This window comes from Rhinatrema bivittatum, chromosome 5, assembly GCF_901001135.1.
Source record: "Rhinatrema bivittatum chromosome 5, aRhiBiv1.1, whole genome shotgun sequence".
NCBI classification, from domain to species: domain Eukaryota; kingdom Metazoa; phylum Chordata; class Amphibia; order Gymnophiona; family Rhinatrematidae; genus Rhinatrema; species Rhinatrema bivittatum.
In genome coordinates this window covers 335,151,255-335,174,027 of record NC_042619.1, presented here as the reverse complement: position 1 = coordinate 335,174,027, position 22,773 = coordinate 335,151,255, and the positions used below count along the sequence as shown (strand labels likewise).

At 45.8% G+C, this 22,773-nt stretch overlaps 1 protein-coding gene across 6 annotated transcripts in view; it reads right to left on the bottom strand.

Moving 5' to 3' along the window:
* The window catches only part of FAHD2A (fumarylacetoacetate hydrolase domain containing 2A), a 134,401-nt gene that overhangs the window by 107,022 nt on the left and 4,606 nt on the right, over positions 1–22,773 (bottom strand). For all 6 annotated transcript variants that reach the window (XM_029604444.1, XM_029604443.1, XM_029604445.1 and 3 more), the window contains exon 3: positions 1,378–1,594. In XM_029604444.1, the coding sequence (XP_029460304.1) occupies positions 1,378–1,594 (217 nt within the window). The remainder of the gene's footprint in view (positions 1–1,377; positions 1,595–22,773) is intronic.

Genomic DNA, 22,773 nt, shown 5'->3' with positions numbered 1-22,773 from the left:
GCCTTGCCGAGAAAGGCCTGCTCCTAGCTGCAGCACCAGTCAACATCTGCACCACCTGCTGGAGACAGAGAAAATACTGAAGAGCAGCAGGCAGCACTGGGCCCCTGTAAGGAGAGAAGTCATCTTTGAGCTTTTTTGACTCTGTCACCAACTGCTGGCAGGGGAACAAAACCCATTTGTATGGACAATAAGGGACTGTTGTTTTAAAAGTCCACTGTGATGAAAAGCTAATACTGTTTCTCTAAAGCCAATATTTGTGGTACAGTGCCAGAAGCAAGGAGGAGCAAACCCTGACCAAAGGAACCCAGAAAACTGATGAGTATGAATGGCTGATACCAATGAACTGGTATGCAAGATGCTAGCTGAAGTAAGCCTGTAAATTGGACAGTTTATTTTGGTTTATCAGTATGCTTTTCTGGTTCACCTGCCTAAATGTTTGCAGCAACCGTAAGAAGAGCTATTGTAGTAAAGGTGTGTTCAGACAGAGTCCACTTCATTTACTGAAAAGGAAGCAGAGATATAGAGAAATTTGGGGCGTCTCAAATCTGGTGGCCTTTTAGATACAATAATTCGCATCCACTGTCTTGTTCACTGGTGGAGTTTGCCACATCCTGAAAGAGATGGACAGACACTGCCACCAGTTCCTTAGGAACATTGAGGTAACTAAGGAGTCCAAACATAGGTGCCCTGGGCTCATCTTCCAACTCTAAATCCAATGGAATAGCTTTTGTTTTTACTTGGATGAAAATGGAGAAGAAGAAATCTTCTGGCAGGGACCTACTCCTTGCCTGGGTAGGTAAAATATTTGAAAGGAGGCCTTTTAAAGACTCTTGGTCTGATAATTCTACAGACCTGAAAGAATAATCCCATATTCCTGACTCCAATTTAAAGTTTACTATTTAAGATAGAGTCTGAGAATGTACCACAGAGGGACCCTTAAATGGCTGGTGGGGCCAAAAGGCCAAGGTGTTTCATGGTGCCAGAGACGTTCCCCTCTCCGATGCTCCAGACAACAGACTTGATGCAGCCTGCACCTTGTTGGTGCCAACATTGATTTGTTATTGCTCAGTGCACGGAACATCTCAGGATTCAGCTCTATCAATACTTGACTCACTCCAGATGCACTCAATGCCAATACATAAGTACAAAATTGTGCCAAGAAACAGCCTTGCAGATTGTTTTATCCAATTCCTCCTCAAAAACTGCTGATGCCAAAACTGCATGAGAATCAGTAAGATGTGTCCTTCCTGAGTTATCTGGATGGGCACAAAGAAAAATATGGACCTCTGGACATTGTAATTGCTGAAACCAATTTGAGAGGAGAGTTTGGGTGGGCGGTGTGTGGGGAGGGGAGGGATGGTGCTTAGGGAGTCATACCTGACTTTCTGTAGGGTACAGGATGTCTGCAGATGGCCCCACAATGCTACTGGGGAACTTGCTGAAAATGATGGGCTCTTTGGGAATGGGCACATTCTGCTCCAGGCAGTGATCTACATAGTTCATCCCAACGCAGATCACCTTGTCAGGGTTGGTTATTGGTGACAGCAGGGTTACCTGTGAACGGCTCAGGATGTTCTGCCCAGACTCCAAGGCCCTAGAAAAGGGGAAAGAGAAAGGAAGTGACTAAAGGTTTTAAGGTTTTACTCCCCTTGTTGCTTGTAAACCGATGTGATATGTATATGAATGTCGGTATAAACAAGTTTTAAATAAATAAACAAATAAATAAAGGAAAGACTGGGAAAGAGGAGTCAAAAGAGAGACAGGAACATAGTAAAAAAAAAAGAGTAATGGTGGGGGAGAATCATATACAAATTATGTATGAAATGCCATGGTGTCAGACCAATGGTCGGTTGAGCCAGACATCCTGTCTCCAACAGTAATCAATATGATTGCTTGGAAGACATACCTGATCCTAATAGGGAGATCCATTCACTGTTTCGCTGGCAGCTTCCAGCAGTTAGATGATGTGGCATTTCTAAAGCATACCTGATGAATAGCTATTAATAGACCTGTCCTCCATAAACTTGTCCAAACCTTTTATAAAACTTAGTCATACTATTGGCCTTGACCACCAGCCACCAATTCTACAGTTTGTGTTGACTGAGTTTATTTTAAACCAAATTTCTTTCATGGATTGTCTCCTAAGCTTAGTATTATTTGAAAGGGTAAATAACTCTGTTCCCTATTTACTTATTCCCACACCACTCATGATTTTATAAATATTATATTATTTATTATTTGATACTAGGTAACTCAGCCTTCTACCATCAGTACACAGAGCAGGACATTTCAAAATACATTAAATTAAATAAATAGTATAGTTTTAAAACCTATACAGTCACTTTTTTTTTTTTTTTTTTTTTTTTAAAGCATCCATCCTGGGGACAGCTACAGGAAAACACCTCCAACCACTTTCTGCAGGCCCAGACTTCCCCCCTTCACTAAGTTGTCATGAGGCCAGACTGAGACAAATAATGAAGGTATGTCAGCAGATGTCTCAGCTCACATGTGAATGGATCTAAGTTGTGAGATGTTTGATTATCTTTTCAATTTCGAAGAATAATTATATCTTGTGGAAAGTTTCCTCACCAAGAGGGGTATATCTTCTACTGGTCTAGACAAAACCCAAGGTGCTAAGACACTGCATTCATCTAGGCCATGAGGTTGAGAGACTGAAAGGCCAGGTCGAGAAGATGGTCTTCCTCTTGAGACAGGAGATGATATGGGAGGGGGGGGGGGGGGTCGCGGAAAGTCGTACAAGATGACACTCTCATGTCACTCTTGTCTGGGCCAAGCCAGTACGACAAATATTACAGCAGTTCAGTCTTGCATGAGTTTCTGCACAGTCTTCGCAATAAATGGTAAGGGAAGAAAAGCATACAAGAGGCCTGTTCCTCAGTCTAGCAGAAAGGCATTTTGCGTCTTGCGCAGCTCATTGGGTAGTATGGAGCAGACTTGATTCAATTCCTGGTTCTGCTCTGTTGCAAAGAGATCAATCCAGGGCTGGCCCCAAAGTTGAAACAGAGGATTGGTTATGGATGGTTGGAGTTACCACTCTTGGGAATGGAAAATTCTGCTGAGGTGATCTGCTAGAGTATTGACTATGCCAGATAGGTAAAATGGCATGTAGAGTGGCCTTGCCCAATGCCAAATGAGAAGCAAAGGATCCAGAAACCAGTTCTGCCTTGCTCATTCACATAAAACATGGCAACTCGATTGTCTGAATATTGATGCTCTGCCCCCAGAGGAGATAGACAAAAGTCCACAGGGCATTTTTCATTGCTCATAGCTCAAGAAGGTTGATCTGAAGACAATGTTACTGAGGAGACCAAACGCCCTTGATTCTGTAGGGGCCAGTGTAAGCACCCCAACCCAGAGTGGATGCATCTGTCACCAGTGTTACTTGCTAAGGGACAGGATGAAGGGGCACTCCGATGAGAAGTACTGGTAGCTGCAAGCACCAATGTATCTCCACTTTCATCTCTGGAGTGTGTAGAATGGATGTATCCAGGGGCTGCAAAAGTTGATTCCATTGACTGCGTAGGCCCCAGTGAAGATGGTACATGTGCAAGTGTGTGAGCATTATGTGGAACGCCGTTGCTAGGTGTTCTAGGAGCACCATAATGTGGCATGCAGTAAGTGGCAGGGAATTTAAGAGGGTAGTGGCAATTCAGGTCAGAGTGATCCCTCTGTTACAGGGAGGAAATCTCGCACGGTCGTCGAGTTTATGACAGCCCCAATGAACTGAAGACGTCAAGCTGGTACTAGGATTGATTTTTCAAAGTTGATAAGAAACCCAAGTGAATGTAGGGTATCTATCGTGGTCTTTATATCCCATCGCAGATCGTCTTTTCACAGAGATGCTTGAAGACAATTATCTAAGTATAGAAACATGTGAATTCCTCAGCGACATAAATGGGCTATCACAACTGCAAGGTGCTTCATGAAGACTCAGGGGGCAGCTGGAAATCCAAATGGAAAGACCTTGTAGTGGTAGCGTGCAGATTCCACTCAGAAGCAGAGCTAATGCCAAAGAGGGATGTGCTCATAGGTATCCTTGAGGTCCAGAGAACACATTCAATCTTCCCCACTGCATGAAAGGTAGAATGGTGCCCAACGAGTTCATCTTGAATTTTTCCTGATAGAAATGCTGATTCAGATCTCAGAGGTCCAGAATGGGGCGAAAGCCCCCTGACTTTTTGGGGATTAGAAAAAAGTGGGAAAAGAAGCCTTTGTCACGCTGTAAGAGAGGTATGTCCTGTATGGCTCATTGGGTCAACAATTGTTGTATCTCCAGGCACAATCAGGGAAGGTGGGCAGGGTTGGATGGCGGGGCAATGGAATGAAGGAGCACTGCTTATTGGTTGAAATTGAGACAATACTCATTGTGCAAGATTCACAGAACCCATTGGTCTTGGGATACCTGGCTCCAGAAAGTTAGAAAAAAATTGTATCCTGCGTCCCACTGAATGAAGTGTAGATGGAATTGGGTTGCTCAAACACTGTGTCCCAGTTTCGCCTGTTGCTGCTTTGCCACTTTCTGTTGCTGTCACTCTCTTGGACAACTTCTTGCTGGTGAAGGATGGGACTGCTGACCTTGTGTCGGAAGAGGAGGCAAACAGTACTAGTGTTACAAACAAAAGGACTTCCAAGGGTAGTAGGGACATTATAAGCGAGATACGTTCTTCTGACAGAGGAATGCAGTTTTACTGTAGTGGACAGCGATTGAACCACTACATTCTGTTCCTTTATCTGGGAGACAGTTTTACACAATTTCTCCCCAAAAAAGTTGTTACTAAGGCAGGACAAGTCAGCCAATTTTTCATGAACATCCTGACGGATACTGCTCATTCTCGACCATGCCATGTGGTGCGTCCCAATGGAGGCTGCCAAAGTACATGCCATGGTGTCAAACGATTCATAGACAGAGCACAGAAGATTGAACACGGCTTCTTCCAAGTCAAAAAGCAGTGCTGGAGATATTTGCTTGCCAGATTCCAACTGAATGAAGGGCTTCAGTCTCTTGACACAGTCATAACTGTACTGACCATATAGAATTGGTGTTGAATGATATGTGCCATGATCACAGTGCCCTGAAAAAACTTCTTGTCAAACTCGTCTAGTATGCAATGGCTCTTACTTGGTGAAGAGCTGGAATGAAGGAGGGTCTTTTTTGCCTTTTTAAGGGTCAAGTCTACCACTACAGCTTGATGGGAAGTTGCACCACACCATAGCTGGGTGACTTCTTCATCCAAAACTTGCAATAGAGACAACCGAATAAGATGTTTCCTAAATGTGCATTAATAATACATGTAATACTTCATGTGTAGGCAAAACTGATGGTTCGGCAAGGAGAGATCCAAAATTTTGAGGAGACCCAAGACTTCCACCCTAGAGTTGGAGTCCTTGCGTACCCCAACATTAAGCACCCCTCTCATCTTCTCCACAATCTTGGAATAAATAAGGTCTTCTGGTGGTGAGGTATGATCCAATGGACCTGGAGTATGGTGAGATTGGTGGGCTCTGCAATCCAGATGGAGCAGATATAGGCAGGGGCTATTCACTTGAGTCCATCAATCATAGCTGTCCCAATGAAGAAGTTGGTAATTGTGAAGCACCCAGCATTACCTTCTGCAATGAGAAGGGCAGAATGGGCTGGTGGATATGCTGTGGAAGCTGAGGGGGCAGCTTTGGCTCTGGGATGAAGGATGTGGAAAAACTGCGAACAATGTCAATGATCTGCTCCATCACCTGCTGCATCCTCTAGGCTACAGGAAACAATGATTCAGCTGTAATAGGAACTCAGTAAGGAGAATGGTCAAGCAACAGTCATATAATGCCACAGAAACTTGATGGCTTATAAAGTCAAGCCCGTAAAGTGCTGGGCTTGTCTAATCATAGGTTGCTTTGAATGCGATACTCTCCAAACGGGGCTGTATCACTTGTGCAGACACTGTGTATAGTAAAGCAGCAAATGTATGCACTTATCTTTAGTGTTAGTCCACCAGTAAATCCAACAGGTAAAATGTTCAATCCTGAAGTACTTCCTCCTACACAGCGGTGTTTCGGAGTATCCGACTCCTTCTTCAGGGAGCTCCAGGTGGTGACATGCTGTCAAAATATTCTGTGTGGACACAATGTAGAGTTCTTAAAAAATGCCAACGGGCTAATGTACACAAAATGGCTCTGAGTTGAAAAGAAAGGACTTACAAGGTAACTGAAACTGGTCAGTCCATCTGTCAATGTCAGCGTCTACTAGAACGCTGCATTAATGATAAGAAAAACATTATTAAAGGCTTAATCTAAATAGTATACTGAAAAGATTACTGAAAAGAATTACTGTGCATCAATTCTATTATTTAAGGGATGAGAGTACTTACATACACATTCAGAGTGCCGCCCAGTAGAAATTTGTGCCGCGACTGACGGCTGACAAGTGAAAAAGACGCTGGATTTAAAGGGGACTCCTCCGAGTGCTGGAGGAGAGAGCAGGAAATGACGTCGGACACTCCAAATATGGTGAGAGCCATATATGGAGAATGACGTGTAAAAGGGGATGTTCTATGCTTAAATAGATACCAAAAAAGTGAATCGGCGTCATCGGGGTTGCCATATTGAATTGGGCTCTCGGGGTTGATCCTTATATGGGGAATGACGTAGCAAGCACGGCCATCGTGAATGTTGTATCAAATAAGGGAAAACCATTCTACTTTTTCATTAAGACAGTAGGGTTCCGTGGAATGTAAGCGGTAAATCCAGCGGTTTTCTTTGAAGTTAAGCTGTGCCGATCTATCTCCTCCTCTCCAGTGTGGAGGGATGTGCTCCAAGATAATCCACTTATAATCCTCGAAAGAATGTGAATGTGTAATGCTATGTTGAACCACAGGTGCTTTAATATCCTTATTATTGATCCTACTGCGATGTTCTATAAGTCTTATACGGATCTTACGCCGTGTGCGCCCTACATATATTTTTTTACACGGGCATTGTAAAGCATAAATAACAAACTCTGTGTTGCAGTTGACTGCTAATTTATTTGTGAGTTGGATGCCTGTTTGTGGATCTTGCCATGCGGTATCAACAATGGCTAATAGGCAGAACGAGCACTTCCCACATGGAGAAAATCCACCCTGTTGTGCATCTGAACGATGTTGCAGTGCTGCTCTTACCACTCTTTGCTTGATGTTCTGGCCACGGGTGTATGCAAACAGGGGTGGATCTCGCAAAAACGGGTGAGGACTAAGTACATGCCAATTCTTCATGATGGCTGCTTTAATGTGGGATGTGAGTTCTGTGTATTGGAGAACACAGATTAGGCTTGGAGTTTCCTTCCTTTGTTTATATTGTAAAAGTTGTGCTCTGTCTGAAAAGATGGCCCTCTTATATTCCCTACGGATAATGCGAGCAGGATAACCTCTTTCTAAAAATCTGTTGCGCAGTTGATCAGCTTGTTTATGAAATTCATGAATGTCTGAGCACAGTCTACGAAGGCGAAAGAATTGGCCTACTGGCAACCCTTCTTTAAATGGACGGGGATGATGGCTATCGAACCGAAGATAATTGTTTCTGTCAGTAGGTTTCCTGAATAAAGTGGTGCTGATGCCCCCATGATCTTTTTGGATTTGAATATCTAGAAAAGATAACTGATTACGATTGTACGTAAGGCTGAATTTGAGTTGTGGATTAACTTGATTGAGCCATTGATGAAACTGTAGTAATTGTGTTTCTGAATGAGTCCAAATGAAAAATATGTCATCTATATATCGTGACCACAATAGAACAGATGTGAAAAAAGGAGATTTGTAAACATATTCTTCCTCAAATTTTGTAACGTAGAGGTTAGCAACATCTGGAGCAATAGGAGATCCCATCGCTACTCCATGAATTTGGAGATAAAAATGATGGTCGAAAAAGAAAAAATTGTTGAATAATATTAGCTCTGTCAGAGCAATCAAAAACTCTGATGCAACACGATGTGGTTTAATTCTGCGTTCAATGGTTTCTTTTACCAATAAGAGAGCGTCAGATTGAGGTACATTTGTATATAAAGCCTCTACATCGAGACTAACCAAAAAGTAGTTGGTAGGGATATCTGTAATAGTGGAAAGCTTGTTTGAGCATATGTGAAGTATCTTGTATGAAAGATGCAGCACCCTGAACTGCTGTCTGAAGGAATAGGTCCATGAACTTGGCTAAGGGTTCCAAAATGGATCCATTCGCTGAGACAATAGGTCGGCAAGGCGGTTTAACCAAGGTTTTGTGAATTTTCGGGACCCCGTATATCACTGGGCACCTTGGTGACTCTACCTTGAGGAAGTTATATTCTTTCGTGGTAAGAAAGCCTTGTGTCAGAGCCTCTTTCAATAGGGTACTAATCTGAATAGATAATGCTGGAGTAGAATCTGTGTCCAGCAGCCGCTAATAATTCTGGTCCCCTAATTGGCGCAATAATTCAGCATGATAATCAATATGATTCATGATAACAATGGCACCGCCTTTGTCAGCAGGTTTGATGACAATCTGTGAATTATTTGCTAATGTCTTAAGTGCATGTTTTTCTGCTATAGAAAGATTATAGAATGTATGATGCTGTCTAGATTCAATATCCGAAATATCTTGAAGAATAAGAGTCTGAAATGCTTTAATTTGTTCATCTACTGTTCCTGGAGGGACCCACCGAGATTTTGTTTTGACTATGGAGATATCCTGTGAGACTTCTGAGGATTTAGAAAAAAAGTGTTTGATCATCAAAAGTCGAAAACATTTATACAAGAATATCCGACAGGAGAAAGGATCGTGTTTGTTAGTGGGAACATAAGAGAGACCTCGGTTCAACACCTGTTCTTCATGTATTGTGAGTTTATATGTGGTCAAATTAATTATCGGCGACTGTCTTGGTTTTGAGATCGAGTGAACGGCTTGTGCCACTGTGCATCTTCCTCGTTGGACGGTTGCTGATTGGTCTTTCTTCCGTAGGATCGAGGTGGGCGAGATGGATAACGGCGTTTCTCTAAAAAAAAGCAGTGGATCGTTGCGTGCGCGGTGCCTGTTGATCATCGGACCCACTGGACGAGTCGTCCGACGAGGCAAATGCTACTTTTTTAGGAGCAGAGGATTTGTCAGAATTGGTGCGCAGTAATTCTTTTCAGTAATCTTTTCAGTATACTATTTAGATTAAGCCTTTAATAATGTTTTTATCATCATTATTGCAGCGTTCTAGTAGACGCTGACATTGACAGATGGACTGACCAGTTTCAGTTACCTTGTAAGTCCTTTCTTTTCAACTCAGAGCCATTTTGTGTACATTAGCCCGTTGGCATTTTTTAAGAACTCTACATTGTGTCCACACAGAATATTTTGACAGCATGTCACCACCTGGAGCTCCCTGAAGAAAGAGTCGGATACTCCGAAACACCGCTGTGTAGGAGGAAGTACTTCAGGATTGAACATTTTACCTGTTGGATTTACTGGTGGACTAACACTAAAGATAAGTGCATACATTTGCTGCTTTACTATACACAGTGTCTGCACAAGTGATACAGCCCCGTTTGGAGAGTATCGCATTCAAAGCAACCTATGATTAGACAAGCCCAGCACTTTACGGGCTTGACTTTATAAGCCATCAAGTTTCTGTGGCATTATATGACGGTTGCTTGACCATTCTCCTTACTGAGTTCCTATTTCAGCTGAATCATTGTTTCCTGTGACTTAGTCTTTTTTTCAGCTGATTTTTTGGGTCATAGTATTGCGTTGCATCCTCTAGGCTGGCATCAGTGGAAAGGAATAGGAAAATTGGTTACTACCTGCTAATTTTCATTCCTGTAGTACCACAGATGAGTCCAGACTCCTGGGTTTTGCCTTCCTGCCAGCAGATGGAGCTAGAGAAAGTTTCACTGACACTGTACATTTATTTATTTATTTATGTTCTTTTCTATACCGAAATATAGCTGGGAGCCTTCATTCCGGTTTACAGTGTAACAACTTCATTACATAGAACAGATATAAATTATAAATATAATATAATACATAACCCAGTGTGCCACCTGAAGTCCTTCAGTATTGACCTGTACCTAAGCCAAGAAGATAGCAAAAACTATAAACTTCTAGGCAAATTCCCTCCCCTTCAATGAGCTGGAGAAAGGTGAAGTTGCCCAAAAAGACAATGGAAAAATTTCCCAAATTTAACATAAGCAATCAGCATTGAAAATCTCCAACAACTCTGCACTACATATAAAGCAACAGTACAAATGGCGGACTCTCCCTCCAGTAAATGGGCAGGTCTCTGGACTGATCTGTGGTACTAAAGGAATGAAAATTAGCATATAAGAACCAATTTTCCTGTCCCTGTATATACCCAGATCAGTATAGACTCCTGGGATGTACCTAACTTGAGTGGGACCTGGAGAGTTCTGCTCTTTGAACACTCTCACCAAAGCACATAGAAGCCAGAACCCTGACATCCAAGCAATAATGCCTAGCAAAAGTGTGCCACGACTTCCCAGTAGCCACCCTGCAAATGTCATGCAGAGACACTTGTTGTGACTCAGCCTAGGAGTTCGTCTGAGAACATGTTGAGTGTGCCCCTAAACCCCCCGTACCAGGCACCCTTTAGAAATGTAAGACAAATCAATCGCTTCCATCAGCCACCACGCAATTGAACTCTTAGATGCCTTACCTCCCTTCTTTGGACCACTCCACACTACAAATAGGTGATCCAATCTACAGAAGTCATCAGTGACCTTTAGATACCTCAATAATGCATGCCTCCCATCTAAGAACCTAAGCTCCCCTCATGTGAGGTGTAGAGGAATCCAAATCCAGAAAAGCTGGAAGTTCCACTGTCTGACTAAGATGGAATGCTGAGACAACCTTAGGCAGAAAAGAAGACAACATACATAAAGATACCCCTAAATCCGACATCTTGTAGGAAGGGATCTTGAGATGATAGTGCCTGGAGCTCCAAAATTCTTCTGGCTAAACAAATAGCCACCAACAAAATTATTCTAAGAGTCAAGTCTTTAAACATAGTCCTCTTTAGTGGTTCAAACTGAGCCTCACACAATCCTCTAAGGACTAGATTCAGATTCCAAGATAGACAAATGTTCCACACCTGAGGATGCAAGCTCTTAGCTCCCTGAGGGAACCATATTAGATCCGGATGTGTGGACAGAAGATACGCTTGCACTTTACCCCGGAGACAACCCAATGTCGCTACCTGGACTCTCAGAGCTAAAAGCCAGTTCCTTAACCAGAACCTTCCTGTAGAAAAGCAAAAAATATGCAACACCTTAGTCTGAACAGTCTGAGGCTGCAAGCCATCAACAGCAGACCAGGCTAGGTGGTCATCTAGCCTGCAATAATGTGGAAATAACTGCTTTGGGATATCCCCTCCATCTCAGTCATCTCCTCTCAGAAGTGCAGCCATGAGACAGAAGTGATCTGCCTGACCCAAAAATATTGGGCCCCGGTGGAGAAGAGTCAATGTCTAAATCTCAGCAGTTTGTTTATGGCCATGTTGATCAAATCTGGGAACCGTGGTCTATGTGGCCACTCTGGAACTACCAGGGTCATGTTGCCTGGATGTTTCTCTATCCGCCATAATCCCTTGTCCACCAGAGGCCACAGAGAAGACATAAAGGAGCATTCCTTGACTTCACAGAAGAACCAGCGCATTGATTCCTTCAGTACTGTGTTCTCTTTGATGGCTGTAAAACAGTGACGCCTGGTGATCTCTGTTTACCATTAAGTCCACATGGGGATACCCCCATCTTTCATGAATAAGACACATCGCTGCCTCCAACAGCTCCCATTCCCAGCTGTCTAACTTTCTCTCACTGAGAAAATCCACCTGAACGTTGTCCAACCCTGCGATGTGAGATGCCGCCAGCCACTCCAAGTGCTGCTCTGTCCAGAGAATAACTCCCGGGCCTCTTGAGCCACTACCTGATTCTTGGTTCTGCCTTGATGGTTGATGTAGGCCACCGTCGTTGCATTGTCCAATAGTATCCATACTGGATGGCCAGGTAACCATGGCAGACAGGCTAGCAACATAACATACACCACTCTCATCTCTAACCAACTGATAGACCATGAGGTCTCCTAGTCCTGCACTGACTGATCTTGACACACTGCCCTCCATCCGGAGAGGCTTGCATCGGTGGTGATCATTACCCAATTTGGAACCTCCAATTCCACACTACATTCAAGATTGGTGCAAATAAGCCACCAAGAAAAAGTCCCTGGCTTCCCCCTCTAAACGGAAGAAGATGAAACTCTTCCAATAACGGATTCCAGAGGGAGAGAAAAGCCCCCCTGCAGAGGCCAAATATGCACAAATGCCCAATGTATTAATTCCAACATCAATGCTATGGAACCCAGGACTTGTAAATAGTCCCAGAGCCTGGGCACTGAAAGCTCTAGCAGATGCCAAATCTGACTCTGCAATTTCAGCAATCTCTCTCCATAAGAAACGCACTCTCCACCAGCATGTCAAACTGAACTCCCAGATACTCCAGTTTGAGAGGGGACTAAATGGCTCCTTGATAGGTTCACCACCCATCCTACAGACATCAAGCACATCGGTACCAAGAGCCAGCATCCCCTGCTGCCTGTTCCACTAAACAAGCTTTGTGCATAAGCAAATAAAAACCAGTAGAAAATCTACCAGAATCACACTCCTCTTCAGAGCAAGTGCCTCTCTGTACCTCCACAGGACAGGGAACTGCCAGTGATAGTTGACGAGGGGACTCCCCTGCCTCTCCCGATGCTGCCAACACTGCTAGGGAATTGAAAATGGCCGCCGTTCCTAGGCTGACAGGGAAAGCTTCAGCACTAGACCCCATCACCCGCGAGGCTCATTTAGCCGTCGGTCTAGCGCTGGGCTCCCCCGAAGTGCCTTTCCCACCAGTGATTCACACAGTATACAAGCCAACTGCATTTAAATGCGATTGCGAGTCTGTACAAGAACGGCATTGAATGCCTCGCGCCACTGCCACCCCATTTACCTGAACCTTAGGAAACCCCTAGGTGACCAGTTCTGAAGCAGCAATCAAGGCCCGGAGCAACCAGCACAACAATTCCACTGCCTCTCATTCACTCTTGCTTGATTTTTTTTGTTTTTTTTTTTAAACAAGCTTTAAACTGCATCCACAGCTGTAAGTAGCCCCAATACAAATAGGAATAGAAATTCAATTCTCCCCTGCTCAGACCGGACCCAAAATGCAGAGTTGCCAGCAGAACAAACACTGCCTCGTGAAAGATGAGGGATCTGGACTACCAGATATACAGCCCCACGGAATCTCGGAGCAAGCTACCAACAAGGGTCACTAACCCCCTGCTCGTCTGCTTCAAACCAGGGGGGATGGTCCCACCAGAACCTAACAACCCCCTGGAAGAAACTGTAGATTTATCTTCTTTTTTTTTTTTTTTTTAAATATACTCCAGACTGCAGGTCTTAACACCATCTACCATCTGCTGGAGAAAGAGAAATACTGAAGGACTGCAGGTGGCACACTGGGTTATGTATAGTGTCAGTGAAACTTTCTCTGTCTGCATCTGCTGGCAGGAAGGCAAAACCCAGGAGTCTGGACTGATCTGGGTATGACAGAGAACTTCTTCAGAGACCAGTACAGGGTCCCGCTCTCCCACCAGAGGCAGATTAGAAGCCAGAGGAAGTATAGAAGAAATGGAGTCTAGAGAAGTGCCGAATCTGGTATAGAACAGTGTAGTATGTCCTGGGCATAACGCTCAATGGATTTGACCGGTAGTACTGGAAAAGAAGTAGGGTGCTCAGTGCACCTGGCATGCTGAGAAGAGGCAGAGTGCCAAGACTGTGGTGGCAGATGACGAGCCTAATCAGAGCTAATGGGAAGGACCTCTAAATCTTTCTGCATCATTTGCTTCGATGTTGCAGCTGATTACATCGATGATTGTGCTATCAACCTTGCCGAGGATCGTTTTGCACGTGTCAAACGATGTAACGCTCCATGTGTCATCAATGTCGATACTTGGTTCACCAAATGCTCCAATAGTTTGTGCATAAAGGTGCTTTGAGGCATTGTTTGATGAATGCGAAGGTACATCATACATTGGGAGTTCCGATATGCTCTGTCGGATACTCAGATGTGCTGGGAACTCCAGTGCACCATGCATCAAGCACTCCGATACACCATGTGCTGAATGCTTCAATGTGCCATGTGCTGGATGTTCTGAAGCACCGTGCTTAGATTTCTTTGATGCATCTTGTAGTGTGACACTCTTTGATCGATGCTGTGTGGGAGTCTTTTTCTTTTTGGATGGTACAGGTGCAGACTTAGCCGACTGCATCAATGAGTGCTGGTTCTTAGCCTTGGCAAGCACTTTGACTGGATCATTTCAGCAAGCGCACTTAGGACTCGATGAACCTGGAGTTTTCCAGTCTGGGTCATCTCCATGCGAAGAAGCTCCAGACGAAGACTTACTTTGATGGCTCCAAGAAGAGTTACATGAGTGATGACTTCTGGAAGCAGACCTTTTACTTTGAGCCCAGAGGCCTACTATCTTTGTTACCTGGAATCTCTGTGGGTATGGGGACATCTTGCCACAAGCCGCACAATTAGGCTAGTCATGATCCAGATCAAGATAAATATAACATTGGTTTTGACCATCCATTATAGACATGATCTGGCCACCAGCACAGGATTTAAAACTTCTAACAATGTTCCTAGTTGCCATGTCTGAAGTTCCAGAAACTTTGAGGCAACAAAAGAATCTTGTTTGTTTGGGGTATTTTTCAAGTCAAAAAGGCTACGTAGCAGTGAAAAGTGCTGTTTTGGGGCACTGTAAGCAGTGAGGATCAGAAAAAATAAATTTTTGAGAGAAAATATATAGGCAAGACAAAGTACAAAGCATGGACAAAAACAAACTGAGGAGGCTTTTGAGGCATCGCCCACGTGGTAACGCCCGCATATGCTCAGTAGAACTCAAAGCTATACTATCTTGGAGAGACAAGTCTGTTCGGTGCTGCTGGATGTTACCCGTAAATCATGACTAATAGCTTCCAGCCTCCAATTTAGTTCTGAAATAGTATTTTCCTTCACACTCATACACTATCTTAGTCAATAACATAACTTTTTTTTAGTTTAAATATTTTTATTTAACCTTCAAATACTTGTTACAGTGGGACTCAACACTGTACATAATTTAACATTTATGTTTGGAAGAGGGCAAGGTCTCACTGTCACACAAGATATGTAGAGGGCATCCCTCTGTCTGAAGTAAGGGGATGAAAGTCTCCATTATACTTTGCTGTGGTGAGAATATGCCTTGCTCTGAGCAGGTTGTTTGTGTGGTAATGGTGGGAGGCACTAAATAGGATATCTTTAAAGAAGGCGGGGAATGGATATCATTTTGGATGTCTTGTTTTTAGGTCCCTGTGCAAGAAATCATTTACACTGCAAGATGTGTTGTGTTATGTTTGAGAGGTAATCATTACTGTTTGTGGGGTGCAGTGGCAGCTACTGTTAAGATGTGATGGTGTGATTACACCACCAAAATCACTGGCCTTAAAAAAATAACTTTGCAGAGCAGTCCAAGTTTGTTTCTCTCTGTTGTGTCCGTCGGTGCCCGACGCCCTCTCTCCGCCCTCCTTACCTCTTTGGCGCCTCCCACTCCGTCCGTGGGAAGATAGGCTGCCACGGCATCCATTTGCCGAGGACCCTCGGGCATTCCCGGACCGGCTCAATGCTGCAATTGCCATGTTTTCTGGAGCCCTAGGGGCGCGTGTGCGACGCGGCCCCGATTGAAATACTAGCATTGGCGCGAACCTCGGGGGCGTCCCCTGCGACGGATATTTAAGATCTTGGAATTTGCTAACACACCGAGTTAGCAAGGACACGGACATGGACACGGATTGACAACGGACTCACTTTGTCTGTCTAAGCTACTCTGCCTCCTTGGACTTACCAGAGGTACCCGCTCCTCGGGGGCCTCGCTCTCTCCTTGTTTTTTCAGGTGACAGTCTGGAACCAGTACTCACTCCTTGAGGGCCCTCATCCCATACTTACTTCATATACTCTTCTGCCTGGAAGTCTTCACTACCAACTATCTCAGCTACATCAGTGAGTTACCATCGTTCTCTCCGAGCTTTCCCTGGAACCAGGTACTCCCTCCTCGAGGCCCTTTACTTTCCAGCTCCTGGGTTTCATTGGGACATTGTGTGAGTGTTACATCTGCATACCCTGCCTATTCACTATATCTCAGTCTCTCTTCAGTTTAGCCTCCAAGGATCACTGTTCCAGTATCTGAGGGACTACAGCCCAGCCGGGCTTGCCTGCTCACTACTGCCATCTCTGGTGGTTCAGTATACTGTCTAATAAAGAACTAGTGTGTGTTTGTCTCCTAACTCTGAGCCTGACTGGTGGTCTCTCTCGGGATCATTCCTCGGGGGCGTGGTCATCTGCCACTGGTCCAAGGATCCACCCTCAACTACAAATCCCGAGCGGATTGCTACTATCTGATTGCTCCTCCCATCAGGCATCAGATCAATAACAGATTGATAACTCCTAGCATCAGATTCCTAACACTCTCTTACTTCTTGAAGTGTTATTGATGAGCTGCTCTGTGTACAGCTGGCAGGGGTAACAATCTCATAGAAGACAGAGTTCTTTTGCTCTATATTAACTCCACTGTAACCTAACCCCCTGTATGACTACTTCAGTTGCTCTGGCTCAAATATTTGTTATGAAAGTGAAACTAAGCTGTAGTGCAGGAGAGAAGAACTAGTGGAGCAGAAGATAGAAAAATACAGCTCCACAGACTTTTCCTAGAAAGGAGGAGCCTAACCCATATTGCTGCTGAAGGTACTATGGAGCCTCTACATTACTGTCACTAAGCTAATGAGGCACAATTACCTGAGAGGTGCCAGTCCAAGATTGATAAGAGTGGGATGAGAAAGTTGGGAGGAGGAGGAAGGGCAGTGCAACGAGCAATTAAAGAAATAGTAAGGAGACTCCACTCTATCCTTTCACTTATTGTGTAATCTATTAGACACCACTGATGAGATAGAATGGATTTTTGTTAGAACCAGCTGATGTTACTTTGCAAGGTGTATGAAAAGAATACAGTTTTGGGAATGTGCAAAATTGAAATCGGTTTTTGAGATGCATAACGTAATGTTTTACACTAGGTTAAGAGAAAACAATCATGTAATTCACCTTCAGTTATCAATGCAAAGACTAAATCGAACTAAATAACTGTCATGTTTTATCCAGCTGTTCTTGGCTGCCCCCTAGTGGTTACTTAAGGGACAACAAATTGGAGAAATTACTTACCTGATAATTTCGTTTTCCTTAGTGTAGACAGATGGACTCAGGACCAATGGTATAGTGTACTCCTGATAGGAGTTGGAGACGGATCAGATTTCAAGCTGACGTCAGCCCCTAGTACATATACCCCTGCAGGAAGTGCAGCTCTTCAGTATTCTCCTTGAAAAGCATTGTGGATATATGTGTGACTAATTTGATTAACTTGAATAACTTCATAACTTGGTTAAACTTTATAACTTGATTAACTTGATCTGGTTGAATTGGCTATAGCTGGAGACCGCCAGTGTCCTCAACCGGAAAGCATTGACACCCGGTAGGGTGGGTGTCCTAAGTGAATGAAAGCATGGCTTACCCTTGAATCATTCGAAAATTCCATGCGTAACGGCAGCCAAGGGTGGGATGCTGAGTCCATCTGTCTACACTAAGGTAAACAAAATTATCAGGTAAGTAATTTCTCCATTTCCTAGCATGTAGCAGATGGACTCAGGACCAATGGGATGTATAAAAGCTACTCCCGAACCGGGTGGGAGGCTGCCCGTGACCCACCTAGTACTGCCCTTGCAAATGCTGTGTCCTCCCGAGCCTGAACATCCAGGCAGTAGAATCTGGAGAAGGTGTGGATGGAGGACCATGTCGCCGCCCTGCAAATCTTGGCGAGTGGCAACATTCTGGTTTCTGCCCAGGACACTGCCTGGGCTCTAGTAGAATGGGCCTTGACCTGTAGAGGCGGTGGCTTGCCTGCTTCTATGTAGGCCGCCTTGATGACTTCCTTGATCCAGCGGGCTATGGTTGTTCGCAAGGCCGCTTCCCCTTGTCTCTTCCCGCTGTGAAGGACGAATAGGTGGTCCGTTTTTCAAACGGGTTCCGACATTTCCAGGTATCTGGATAGGAGTATGCCGATTGAAGTGGTGTAGACTACAAGCTTCTTCCAAATTCTTCAACTCATCCGGCGATGGTAGCGAGATGGTTTGGTTAAGGTGGAAGTGTGACACCACTTTGGGAAGGAACGAAGGGACCGTGCAAAGCTGGATGGTTCCCAGGGGGAGCCTGAGGAACGGCTCACGGCAGGACAGTGCTTGTAGTTCCGAAATGCAGTGGGCTGAACAAACTGCCAGCAAGAATGCTGTCTTTAAAGTTAACAGGCGGAGGGACAGACCTCGGAGGGGCCTGAAGGAGGCTCCTGCTAGAAAATCCAGGACCAGGTTGGAGATTCCAAGGAGGTACCGGCCACTTTAGTGGTGGGAGGATGTATTTGACTCATTTCAGGAAGCGTGAAACGTCCGGGTGAGAAGCTATGCTGTCGCCCTCGCTCTTGGGGCCATAGCATGACAATGCGGCCACCTGTACCTTGACAGAGTTGAGGGACAGACCCTTCTGTAGCTCGTTCTGTAGGAATTCCAGGATCACAGGAACTTTAATTGAGCGTGGTATGATGTCATGATCTTCGCACCAGGCTTCAAATACTCTCCAGATTCTTATGTACGTTAAAGATGTGGAGAACTTGCGTGCTCGGAGTAGGATGTCAATTACAGCCCCCGAGTAACTGCTCTTTCTCAGGCGAGCCCTCTCAATGGCCAGGCCATAAGAGAGAATTGAGTTGGATCCTCGTGGAGGATTGGTCCCTGTTGAAGCAGGTCTCTGTGTGGAGGCAGTGGCAGGGGGGTCCCTGCCAGCAGTCTTCTCATGTCTGATTACCACGGTCTTCTTGGCCAGTCTGGGGCCACCAGAAGTACTAGTCCCCTGTGTAGCTGTATCTTGTGGATGACTGCGCCTAATAGGGGCCACGGCGGGAAGGCATATAATAGGGTTCCCTGTGGCCAGGTCTGTACCAGGGCATCAATCCCCTGGGACTGAGGTTCCCGCCTGCGGCAGAAGTACCTGGGTACTTGGGCGTTGGACCGGTTTGCCAGGAGGTCCATGTCTGGTGTCCCCCACCGGTTCACTATCATTTGGAACGCTGCGGATAACAGCTTCCATTCTCCTAGGTCTAGACTTTCTCTGCTGAGGTAGTCCGCCGTGATGTTGTCTTTCCCAGCGATGTGGACAGCTGAGATCTCCTGGAGGTTTACTTCTGCCCAAGACATTAGGGGGTCTATTTCCGGAGACACCTGTTGGCTTCTGGTTCCCCCATGACGGTTGATGTAGGCCACTGTTGTGGCGTTGTCTGACATTACTCTGACCGCTTTGTCCCGGTGTCTGTGACCAAACCGTAGGCAGGCTAGTCTGACTGCCCGCGCTTCTAGGCAGTTGATGTTCCATCCCGACTCTTCTGCATTCCACTGCCCTTGGGCGGTTAACTCCTCGCAGTGTGCTCCCCAGCCTCGTAGGTTGGCGTCTGTGGTGAGCAGGGTCCAGGTTGGTGAAGATAGCCTTGTTCTGGCTCAGGTGGCTGGCCTGCAGCCACCACCATAGCTGGGTACGGCCTCTGCCCGGGAGTGATAGACATACGGTGTAGTGCTGAGATAGTGGATTCCATCGCGATAGAAGTGAGCGCTGTAGGGGTCTCATGTGAGCTCGCGCCCATGGCACTACTTCCAGTGTGGATGCCATCAGACCGAGGACTTGTAGGTAATCCCATGCTGTGGGGAGAGGTTCGCTCAGCAGGATTTGTAACCGGTTCCTCAGTTTTGATCTCCTTGTGGGAGTCAGGCTGACCTTGTCTTCTTTGGTGTCGAATCAGACTCCTAGGTATTCTAGAGACTGTGAGGGATGCAGACAATTTTTGTTTGTGTTGACCATCCATCCGAGGCTCTCCAGTAGAGTTTTGACTCTATTGGTTGCTTGGTGGCTTTCCTCTGGGGATTTCGCCCTGATCAGCCAATCGTCTAGGTAAAGGTGTACGAGGATTCCTTCCTTCCTCAGTGTTGCCGCCACCACCACTATGATCTTGGTGAACGTCCGGGGTGCTGTGGCTAACCCGAAGGTAGTGCCCGGAACTGGTAGTGAAGGTCCAAGATTTTGAAGCATAGGAAGCGCTGATGTTCCCGATGAATTGGGATGTGTAGGTAGGCCTCCGAAAGATCCAGGGATGTGAGAAACTCTCCCGGTTGTATCGTCCTTATTATGGAGCATAGGGTTTCCATGCTGAAGCGGGGAATTCTCAGGTGGCGGTTGACCGACTTGAGGTCCAGGATGGGCCTGAACGTCCCCTCTTTTTTGGGGACGATAAAATAAATGGAATAATGTCCAGTATTTATTTCTTGTGGAGGCACTGGAGTTATGGCTTCGAGGGCCAGTAGTCTGGTCAGTGTAGCTTCCAATGCCACCCTCTTGGAGATGTCGTGGCAGGGGGATTCCACAAACTTGCCCAGAGGGGTTCGTAGGAAATCCAGATAGTATCCCTCTCAAATGATGGTTAGGACCCACTTGTCCGAAGTTATCTCGACCCATCTGTGGTAGAATAGGGCTAGTCTGCCCTCTATGGCTTCTTCACTTGGATGGGTCGGCTGCATCTCATTGTGGGGTGTGGCTGGGGCCTGGACCCGAGCTGGTTCCGAAAAGGACTGGTTCCTGCCCATAGGGCGGGGCGCTTTATAGTTGCTTCTGTATGGGTTGAAGCGCTGTGAACTTCTGCCCCTGGAGGACCGGGGGAAGGGTCGCTGGTTTCTCTTATTCCTGTCCTCCGGTAGGCGCGGCAATGGGGACTCGTCCCATTTGTTGGCCAGTTTCTCTAGTTCGCTGCCGAACAGGCGGGATCCTTTGAAGGGCATCCTTGTGAGACGCGTTTTGGAAGATGCGTCGGCCGACCAGCTTCGGAGCCAGAGTTGTTTCCTGGCAGCCTCAGCTGATGACACTCCTCTGGCCGCTGTGTGCACCAGATCAGAAGCAGCGTCCGCAAGGAATGATACTGCTGGTTCCATGGCCTCCCCAGGGTTGTTGCTCCTGGTCTGAGACAGGCAGGCACGTGTCACTACGGAGCAGCAGGCCGCTATTTGTAGGGATATAGCAGCGACGTCAAAGGACTGTTTAAGGATGGATTCCAGGTGCCGGTCATGAGCCTCTTTGAGTGATGCTCCTCTCTCCACTGGGATAGTAGTGCGCTTCGAGACCGTGCAGACCATGGCATCCACTTTTGGACATGTCAGAAGGTCTTTGGCTGTCGGGTCCAGAGGGTACATGGCTGCCACAGCTCGTCCCCCTTTGAATGTGGACTCTGGAGCACTCCATTCTAGGTCAATTAGCTGCTGGACGGCTTGTAACAGAGGGAAATGACGGGAGGTCTGGCGGAGGCCCTCTAGTAGGGGATTCGTCTTAGGTTCCCCGAAGTACTAGCGCCCGGGATAGTGGTGGTGGTCCCGCTTCACAGAGTGGGAACAGAGAAGAGGCTGGTAACTACAGACCGGTTAGATTCACTTCGGTGGTGGGAAAAGTAATGGAGTCACTGTTGAAAGAGAGAATAGTGAACTATCTACAGTTGGGAGAATTGATGGCCCAGAGGCAGCATGGATTCACCAGGGGAAGATCCTGTCAGACAAATCTGATTGACTTTTTTGACTGGGTAACCAAGGAATTGGATCGAGGAAGAGCACTTGATGTCATCTACTTGGATTTCAGCAAAGCTTTTGACACTGTCCCGCACAGGAGACTGGTGAATAAAATGAGAAGCTTAGGAGTGAGTGCCGAGGTGGTGGCCTGGATTGCAAACTGGTTGACGGACAGAAGACAATGTGTGATGGTAAATGGAACCCTCTCTGAAGAGAGAACGGTTTTAAGCGGTGTACCGCAGGGATCGGTGTTGGGACCGGTCCTTTTCAATATCTTTGTGAGCGACATTGCGGAAGGGATAGAAGGTAAGGTATGTCTTTTTGCGGATGACACTAAGATCTGCAACACAGTGGACACGCCGGAAGGAGTGGAGAGAATGAAACGGGATTTAAGGAAGCTGGAAGAGTGGTCGAAGATATGGCAGCTGAGATTCAATGCCAAGAAGTGCAGAGTCATGCATATGGGGAGTAGAAATCCGAATGAACTGTATTCGATGGGGGGAGAAAGGCTGATGTGCACGGAGCAGGAGAGAGACCTTGGGGTGATGGTGTCTAATGATCTGAAGTCGGTGAAACAATGTGACAAGGCGATAGCTAAAGCCAGAAGAATGCTGGGCTGCATAGAGAGAGGAATATTGAGTAAGAAAAGGGAAGTGATTATCCCCTTGTACAGGTCCTTGGTGAGACCTCACCTGGAGTATTGTGTTCAGTTCTGGAGACCGTATCTCCGAAGAGACAAGATGGAGGCGGTCCAGAGAAGGGTGACCAAAAAGGTGGAAGGTCTTCATCGAATGACTTATGAGGAGAGATTGAAAAATCTAAATATGTACACCCTGGAGGAAAGGAGGAGCAGAGGTGATATGATACAGACTTTCAGATACTTGAAAGGTTTTAATGATCCAAAGACAACAACAAACCTTTTCCGTAGGAAAAAAATCAGCAGAACCAGGGGTCACGATTTGAAGCTCCAGGGAGGAAGATTCAGA